Raw genomic sequence first — 9,888 nt, forward strand, 5'->3', positions numbered from 1 at the left:
GCGCTCCCGGAGGGGGCGGGGCGAGCGCCGGTCCCGCCCCTATGGGTGTGGCTCCCGGTGGCGCCCAGCCAGACCGCATTAGTAACCCGATCGCCGGTTCCACGTGCTCCGCACTACCGAGGCCCATCCAGTCGCCCGGGAAAGAAGGGGAGGCCTCTCCTTTAGGATGACGAAGGAGGTAGGCGAAGCAGGATCATGGGGAAGTGAGAAAAAAGGGGATGGCGCCCCGTCTAGGACCCCACCCCGACCACGGGTCACTTTCAAGTCTACGCAGGCGGGGACAGCGTGCGACTGGGAGAGGCTTACTTATGTCACTTCTTTGGAGTTTTGCTCTTACATCTTACCAAAGGGACTTTCTCCCCACTTCCCCTCCCCGCCGGCTCCCCTCTGTATCGCTTCAAAGCGGCTGTCCCTTATTTTACATTGCCCCGTGACAACTTGGGATGAGCTCCATGACAGTAAACTAGTTTTGTCTAGCTACTCCCCAGGGCCTGAACAGCGCCTAGCAATGAGCAAACTCTCAAATACCCAAGTGAATAAAGGCAGGGCCTTGCCACCTGCAGAGATCCCAGCAGTGAAGGTGCCTTCTGCACCAGCCTCTGTCTTCAGGTTGCTCCTGCCAACATAGTCCCCAAATCAGGCCCTTCCTAAGTCGACCGGGCAGGCTGCCCTCAGGGGCCTTCCAACCTAGGTAGGGCACTGCCCCCTGCCTCTAACTCTTGTTTGCTGGGCTGAATGGAGTCCCGGGCACCACCTGATTTCCCCAAAGGCTGGACTAGCCAAGTTGGAGGCAACGCTGGGCCCTGAGTCTACCCCCTCAGATCTCACCTTGGCCACTCCATTCAGACCCAACTGACTAAGCATGGAAGGAAGGACAGGAAGCTCTGGCCCTGATAATAGCACTTGGAATGGAAGGAAGTGGGCTGAAGAGATGCCTCTCTACAGAACAAGAGTCAAGAGGCATCTCATCTGGGAAGAGCTGCAGGCGTTCCCTTCACCAGCAAACTTCCATCAAGCCACTGCCAGGCCTAGAAAAAAGATGAGGCCTCTAGTTCTCATTCTCAACTCCACCACCCCACAGTGGGTGCCTGCACTAAACAGAAGAGGTGCTTCAGTGTGCGGGGTTCCCTCCCCTAGGCTACACAGTGGTCTCTCCCAAAGGATCAGTCCAATAGCTGGGCCCAAGCACACCTACCTGGAAAAACCCTAAGACCCTGTCAAATCCTGGGAGCCCGGGAGGTGGTTGGGCTCTCTGAAGAAGAGCAAAACGTAAATTCTCTCTCTCAAAAAGGAATTGTGTCAGCACAGGCAAGTCCAAAAGGACAAGCAGCCTCCCAAGAAAAAGAAACAGGCTGGGGCCGGCAGGTGGCGTGGTGGTTAAGGGTACTGGACTCCCACCTGACTGACTGCAGTTCCAGTCCCAGACTTGGTGGCTTGTTTTCCCACGTTCCTTCTCTCTCTCATTCTGTCCTTCTCTGGTCAAATTTAAATAAATAAATAAGTAAATCTATCTATCTATCTATCTATCTATCTAAGTGAAATATTAAAAAAAAAAAAAAAAACAGGCCAAGGCTTACAAGAGACACAAAACTAGGGGCGCTTGCTGGCACCTGAGCATCTGTGCCTCCGGCGTTCTCTAAGCTGGCTCTGGGGCAGCCCCAGCTGGACATGAAAAGCTTTTTATACTCAAGCTAGAAGCACCCACCCACTGCATAGACATCTCCGAAGTCCACTCAACTGTGGGAGTGATCAGAAGTACTCCTGGGACCGGTCTCCTACACTGTCCCTCCATCATCCTGGGCCGGCGTCCACCACAGAAAATCCAAGGGAACCTGAGTTTTTACTCAGATCTTGTCAGCCCATTACCCCCTGCTCCCACGCCTCCGACAGTGATAAAGCCAGAACTCTGCTGCAACGTGTTTATTATGTGCCAAAAAAACTACACCACAGCTTACTCCACACATCTGTAGGAGAGTGCAGTCTTGCCTGCATATACTACAATGAGGTAGAGACTTCACACACAGCTTCACAAAACCCACAGAGTAGCTGGGATATGCAACAATGCAACGTCAGCTCAGCAGGGAGGGGGGGTATGACACTGGTTCTTTGGCACACAGCTTCCCTAAGAGGGGCAAGTAGTTTGTTTTTTTTTTATTTTTTTTTCTTTAAAAAAAAAAAAAAGGAAAAAAAGTCAAGTTTTCAAATTCCAGTAGCATTTCAGTCAACTGCAACTGTTGTTTCATACATTCCTCAAATGGAAAATATAAAGGAAGGGTACTTGCCCCCTCTCAGAGAAAGGGCTCCTGTGAGCCTTTATCTGCCCCCACCAAAAAGCAGCCCTTTTTAGCTCAGTTACAAAAGAAAAAGTCCTGTGACTTTGTGATTAAAAACTTCTATCAACCCTCCCCACCCACGTTAAGTGCAACTTAAGAAGGTGCAATAAATCATTTAAAACTATATACAGCAGCCGCTCAAATACCGTTTATCCGGTCCAGTTTCAAATAAAACAAAACAATTTTTTTTTCCTTGGTTGCAAATGTCTTGATTTGCAACTGTGAGAAACAGTGACCAGCAGTCCCCCAGACACAAATTTGCTATAATGTTAAAAGCTGCCAGGAAAGAAAAAAATCTCTTGTTCCAAACGACTTAAAAACTGTTTTAAGGAGTGTAAAAAGGAACCGGTAAAAACCCTCGAGCGTAAAATATGAAATATGATTTTGGTTTAAATGAAGAGCAAAGTCTCCTTGTTGTTTACAGTAAAAAACACCAGCTGAACACTCAGTTTATGCCGTTCAGGTGGGGGTTAAATAAATGGAAAGGCACTGTATGGCAACTGCAAGAATGAAACCAATGACCTGCACATCATCACCATCAGTATTGCAAGGAATGTAAAAAAGCGCTTTTAATAAATAAACCTAAATGTAGGCATCCGTGTCAATACCTTCTGGACACGTCATTCTTTTTTGCTTTTCATCGGCAAAATGAGGAACTAAAATCTGGGAAAACTACAGAGTCGCTTGGAGGGTGAGCCAGAGGGTCCTTGCCCTGGCACACCCCCTGAAAACAAAACCCGACAAAACTCATTGTGCATTAATTAGTGCAGAAACAAAGACAGATTCAGCAAGTGCAAAGGTGACTACGATTTTTCCCTTGTCCTCGGGAAGCCAGCTTCCTGGTCGCCAGTGGCAGGTGGTACAGGCTGCTGCCCCCCCAGCCAGCCTTGGGCGCCACAGGCCACTGGGCAAGGCCAGCTTCTCTAGCTGGAATCACGGTTCTTCTGGTTCCTCATCAGGGGGCTGTGGTGGCGCAGGCCCTCCATGCTGTGCCGCCAGTGCCAGCAGCTCCGGCAGAAGTACTTGAAGCAGACCTAGGCAAGGGACAGAGAAGAAAGAGGCCACGCCCGCGTCAGCACCAGCCATGGGGCTGTTGATGACTTGCCTCCTCTTCCTTAGCCTCGGTGGGATTAGAATAAGTGGTCCCTGGGAGCCCTTTCACCCCTACCCAGAGCCTGATGACCCACCACGACAGATCCAATGCCTGTTTCTATGGGGGCCTTATCAAACATGCTGGGTTCCTAGAGACCATGTGGCTACCTTGGTCCTCTCTTAACGGCTGTGGCTGCTGGTCCATGTGCCTGGCCTTGCCACTTCCTACAGAGGAGCTGCACCACACATGGCAGTGAACACAGAACGCTGAGGGACACTGGGGCTGCAGGTTCCAACGCTGGGCTAGGTGCCTTCCCTTCCCACTAAGCAAGTAGAGGCGCCTGGACGTGCACCTCCATCTCAGCCCTACCGCCCGCTAGCTGTGTCACCGTGGGCAAGCCACTCATCTTTAAATTTGCCTGAAAATGGAGATCACCTGTAAAAGACACCGATAGCTAAAGCCCAGAGAAATACCTGTTCTTAGGCACTATCTGACAATTCAAACTTACTCACACCCTCCCTTGGGAGCTCCTATAAAACAACTACCTACCCAGAGACCCCCAAACCTGAGCAAGAATAGCACCACTATAAAAGACTAAGGGGCTAGTCACAGTGGCACAAGCCACATGGAAGGCACAAGTACATGGTGGCTGAGGCTTCATAGGACCCCTCCCAACCTGAACAGGCTGCGTGTGATGGGCACACCCATAGTCCCAGCTGAATGGGAAGCTGAGCAGAGAGCATCACAATGTGGTGAGGCCCTGTCAAAAGTCTCTCTCGTGCATGCACACACATGTGCTCTCATTAAAAAAAATTAAAAAGAGACCAGTAGTTGGCATAATGGCCACGCTGCTGGACTCCCATGTAGTCCACCGCAGTGGCTTAAACTCACGTTGGGCGAGTGTGTGTGCATGCCCAAGATCCTGAGAGAAGAATGGAGAAGGGATTGTGGTGTGGCCATCCCCCCTGGGATGGTGATTTCTCGCTTTTGGACTCTCTTTCTCTGTCATTCTGGTGAGGGCACATGCCCTATAGCAAAAACCTCTCAAAAAAAAAAAAAAGGGTCTATGTCTAATGCATCCACAAATATTCAAAAACACCCATGTACACACAAAAAAATGAAACTAAGTATGGATGCTTGTGTCCTAATAGGCTTCAAAGCTCCCCTAACACTTGTCAAAGGTGGAAGGTTAAAAATGAAGGCTCTCAGGCTCCACCCCAAATATACTGAATCAGAATCTGCACTCAGAAGGCAACCCTCAGATGCTGTGTGTACCACCTGAGAAGCACTGCCAAAAACATCCAGATCCACGCCCTGCCACCCAGAAACATTCGGTAGAAAACTGCCGTCCTTTCTGCTCGTTTCTGACAGCCCTGGGTACAGCCCAGGTGCAAACAGAAAAGCAGTCGGAGTTAACAAAAGCAGTCCATGAATAGAAAAAATTAGTCTGAAAAGCCTTGGCATTGAAACAACAGGGCCTGGCTCACAGGTATTGCTGACCACACCCAGCCAGGGTTCCACCGTCCGTAAAACCCTATCAGCAACAGTGCCGGACTACGCAGCAACATCCCAGGCAATGAGATGGGCAAAGATTCAAGACTCAATTCAACAAAGTTTCCCCAAGTTCTGGGCCAAGCTAGCTGCAATACGTCCCTGGGCTGCCCCTCAGCAAACCTGACTGCTGTCTCTACGCTTTCTTAAGACACCACCGCAGTTGGTCCGAGGATTGTGAGTTAACACAGTCTCCCTCCCACATCCATATCTGATTAGCTGGGGCGGGAGGGGAAGACACCACCGAGTAGCTCATGTTTAATGTCACAAACTTGGCCTAACACCTTTGAACTGAGGGCAAGGACTTCATACACATCTCAGCTACGCAGGGCACTCACCTGATCTCGACAGAAGAAAGGACCAGGCTGAGAACTGCAGATATGACACAGAGAATCTTCTAAGTAGGGGTCAATCTGAACCTGCACAAAAGCAAAACAGGAGGATGAAATAGCTCTTCTCACCCAAAGGCAGATGGGCTGGAAGAACAGGGCGCATGATCTGCCACACAGAGAATGGAGATGTCTGCCTATGTTAAAGGAGGCCTAGAGAGAACGAGGGCAGAGGGTTCAGACAGGGATCCTAGAGGACAGACCACACACCACACGGGGATAGCTGGGTCAGCTGGCTGTCTCCGGGATTCGACAACCACACACCTCACTGCCTGGTCCCAGCGCCCTGTACCCTGACCCTCTCTCTTATCACACAGCAATAGGCAGGCATTCAGAGGACTTGGAGAGGTCGGAGAGGCTGGGCCGTGGGAAGCCAGGCTACCTAGTAATGGCAGAGAAATACAGAAAGGGAAGGCGTCTCGCCAGCTCGGTTCCCTTCCACTCCCTGGGCTGGGTCCTCTCAGGCTCATGGTAATGCTCGGTCACTTCCCCGTGCCCGCCCAGCACAGGCACAGCGTCATCTCAGGGCACCCTGGGCAGGACCCAGCCCAAGCCCATCTCTGATAACCCCACACTACAGCAGCCCACTGACCTTCTTGGTGAACTTGGTGGTCTTGATCTCCACAAAAGCAGCACTGACTGCTTTCAGGTAACTACGTTGGTTATTGAATGTCACACGACCAGATCCTAGGAATGACAGACACAAGCTTACCTTCTAGCCAAAATCATCCAAGTGACACCCTTCGAGATACTCAGAAAACCCTTGTTTCTTTTTTTTTTTTTTAGCTTGCTATAGGGTGTATGTACTCGCCAGAGACACAGAAAGTGAGAAGTCACCTCCCCCAGGGGAATGGCCACATTCCACTTCTCCCCCATTCTCCTGGGATTGTGGGCTCACATGCACCCAGCATATTTTTGAAGCTGCCAGGACTGGGACTCTTAACTGTACAATCTGCTATGTGGGATCCAGCCACCTTATCCACCAGGCCACCAGTTGGCTTAAATGCTTGTTTCCATACTAGTGTCGTCCAACAGAAACACTGGAAAGCTACTTACAAAATTTAAAATTTCCAATTAGTCATGTTGAAATGAAAAGGGGAATTTTAATAATATGCTTTATTTAACCCAAAATGTCTAAAATAATACATTTTATTAACAAGTGGCACTACCTGCATCTTAAGCATTCAATGGCCACATTTAACTATACCGGTGGCTACTGTACTACTGCAGCTGTAAACCACTCTTAGGCCAGCCTTGTAGTGCAGTGGTTAAGCACTGTGCATTGGGAGACAGATGCCACACGGCCAACTGTGGATCGAATCTCAACCCCAGCAGCTTGAAAATCACACTCAGTGTGGGTACATGCACGCTAAAATCCTGAGGGGGGAGGAAACACAGAGGAAGAAAGATTGTGGCCTTGCTCCTGTGCACGCTCACTCTCTGGTGAGCACATGGACCCTCTGGCAATGAAAAACACCACTACGAGGCCAGCAGGCGGCATGGTGGTTAAGGCACCGACTCCACATGGTCGCCTGTAGTTTAAGTCTGGGACCTGGTGGCTTGCTTTCTCATTTTCCCTTCTCTTGCTCTTTGGTGAGTGTGTGCATCCTACAGCAAATCTTTTTTTTTTAAAAAAAGTAATAATGGGACCAGCACATGGCACAATGGTACATCGCTAGACTCTCATGTAGTCAACTGTGGTTCAAGTCCTGAACCTGGTGGTTTAAAACTCACACCTGATATGTGTGTATGCAGGCCCAAAATCCCAAGTGGAGAAGGGACTGTGACATGGTCATCCTCCCAGGGGGATTATTTCTCACTTTCTGTCTCTCTGGAGAGCACACGCGCCCTATAGCAAAAATCTCTCTCTAAAAAATAAACAAATACATAACAATAATAAATACGGACCAGCAGATGGCATAATGGTTATGTTGATGGACTCCCACATAATTGACTGTGGTTCAAATCCCAGACCCGGTGGCTTAAAACTCATGCTGGGTGTGTGAGCATGTGTGCCCAAAATCCCAAGAGGAGAATGGAGAAGGGACTATAGTGTGATCATCCCCTCTGGAGGGTGATTTCTTGCTTTCTGTCTATTTGGTGAGCGCATGCGCCCTACAGTGAAAAAAATCTCTCCAAAAAATAGTAATACATAAAATAATTTGAAAAAAATTAAAAAACCACCACCACTGAAAAACAAAAACAAAATCCATGCTAGCATAAACCCTTTAGGAACAAGGACTTGTTGACCAAAATGGGGAGGGAAGAGGCTCCTGCAGTGCACAGGTAAAGAGGCAGATGCACAGGTAAGGTTAAAGGTTTCAGAATGTAAACCGAGGTGCAGAAAAGACACCTCTCAGAAGGACAGCGCCAGTGGTCAGAGCCCTCCTGCCTGGAGGGACTCTCAAACCCTGTATCCTGTCACTGCTGCCTCCTCCCTTGCAGTCTCTGAGCCCCTGCCTCAATCTGTGGCTCAGCACTGATGAGCACATGGTGTTGCTTCCTGACCACATTCGGTGGGGTGGGGAGACCCACAATTTGGGGCGACAGGTTAGCCAGCGCTTGGATTAGCACATCCAGCTCTGCTCCACCTACAAACCCCACCACTGAGATTATTCTGCCATGAATAGGGAGCTGACCACCTTTCTCAGAGGGGCTGATCAAAGCACAGCAGCTGCAGGCAGTAGGTGGATTGGTAATTAAGGGTGCTGGACTCCCACATGGCCAACTTCGGTTAGTGTCCCAGACCTGGTGGCTTGCTTTCTCACCTCCCCTCTCTCTCACTCTAACACTCTCTGGTCAAATTGAAATAAACAAACAAACAAAGTTAAATAAAATAATTCTAAAAAAAAATGCAGCATTTAGGCTTATAGACTCCTCAAAGCTAGGACAAGATGGGCCATGACTCCATTCTGCTGTCTGAGTCACCCAGGAAGTCCTCCTGCAGCCTGATGTGGTCTCTCACCCTAGACACCACCACGGCTTGAAGAATGTTTAATGAAGTTCAGGAAAAATACTTTAATCAAACATCACCTGTTGTCTATGAACTCTGAGCTTCCACGGAGTTCCTGCCTAACTCTTATCTCCTATCATCTTCTATAGTCTCAGTCCTGTTTTGGGGTGAAGAGGGACCAAGACCAGCGACTCATCTAGGAAAAGAGGCCCTGCTGCAGGGACAGGCTGCTCTGTAGACCTGGGTCATGCCTCTCCACTCCTGTGGGGAAGCAGCACATCTTCGTCTACTCCCAGGGGCCACCAAGCTTTCCCACACAGAAATGGGACACTTACCAATGGGATACTTGTGCTTATCTGTGTCAATCCCAGCATACACCACACCACCAAATAGGTCATTTAAGATGGCTGCCAGTGCCTCAGCATTGAGCATCCCGTGCAGAGCACCAACAAACACCGTCCGGCTGGGGTCAAGCCTCTGCGACGGGCTTCGGACAAAGTTGCTATCGGCCAAGACCCAGGGGATCACCTGTACCTGAAAACCACCCAAAGGTGTATCAGCACTGGCAGAGAGCCACAGAGATCGGGGCTCTCGTATGGCAAGGCACACGCTCCATAGCTAAGGCTGGGCTGGTGAGGCCCACCCAGGCATGAGACGTTATCATCACCCAGTCTCAGGCACACAGGCACCCAGTAGGCCACCCTTACCCCAACCCAACTGGAGCTGAAGTGTACTGAGTCCCTGTGTCCAGAAGGTGAAAGTGAAGAACAGCACAAACAGCACATGCTGAGCTGGGCAGCAAACAAAACAGGATCAACGTCCCACCCAGGAACTTCCAATTGTGTGGTTCCAACAAAGGCCACCAACACTGGTGAAACCAGACTGTGAACAGGAGTCCTTGAAATAGGGAGGACTTAGAGAGAAAGTAAAGGCTGGGGACCTGAAGAACAGAGGGATGGGCATGCTCTGAACCCCTGAGCCTTGAACCAAAACTGGTAGAGCAGACAGAGAACTCCACTTGAAGTGAGATGACAGAGGACCAGAATTTCTGGAAGACTAATCTTGTGAAAGTCTTTTAAAAATGCCTTGAAGCAGAGAGATCTGAGGTAGAAACGAAGAGACAAAAATGGCAGCTCAGAGGACAGGGATTAAGCCCATACAAGACTGGTGGCAACAGGCAGAGTACAGGCCAGGACCAAGGAGAGTCTTAACAGAAGGGTCCGCAGGACCCAGGCTGCCTGGGCATGGTGGGCCAACAAGGGAGAACCAGCACTGATGGGTTCCAGGCCTATGAGACCAGAGGACTCTGGCTGAGGTCACCAGGCAAAACTAATTTCAGTGAAATATGAAAAAGCCCATTTTGCACATAGAAGAGTCAGGGATTACAGGACATCCCAAAGAAAGGACCCCACAGGAAGGCGGGGCTTAGACAGGGCAAAGGCTAGAGGGATGAACCTGGGTCTGAAGGAAGGAACAGAGCTACAGAGGTGAGTAGTTTATCTGAGATGGAAAAGAAGACAGCAAGGAGTCAAATATGGAATATACCGGTGGGGGTGGGGGTGGGGGTGC

General features: G+C 49.8%; 1 protein-coding gene across 1 annotated transcript in view; it reads right to left on the minus strand.

Annotated features, from left to right (window-relative positions):
• Positions 1 to 1,879: 1,879 nt before the first annotated feature.
• Positions 1,880 to 9,888, minus strand: part of CPEB1 (cytoplasmic polyadenylation element binding protein 1) — a 94,567-nt gene continuing 86,558 nt past the window's right edge. Inside the window, exons 11-12 of the mRNA XM_006152849.3 lie at positions 5,316 to 5,396; positions 1,880 to 3,367 (exon numbers count right to left, since the gene is read on the minus strand). Of these exons, the coding sequence (XP_006152911.1) occupies positions 3,257 to 3,367; positions 5,316 to 5,396 (192 nt within the window). The 3' untranslated portion in view covers positions 1,880 to 3,256. The remainder of the gene's footprint in view (positions 3,368 to 5,315; positions 5,397 to 9,888) is intronic.

Source organism: Tupaia chinensis, unplaced genomic scaffold (genome assembly GCF_000334495.1).
Source record: "Tupaia chinensis unplaced genomic scaffold, TupChi_1.0 Scaffold000359_1, whole genome shotgun sequence".
In the NCBI taxonomy this organism is placed as follows: Eukaryota; Metazoa; Chordata; class Mammalia; order Scandentia; family Tupaiidae; genus Tupaia; species Tupaia belangeri.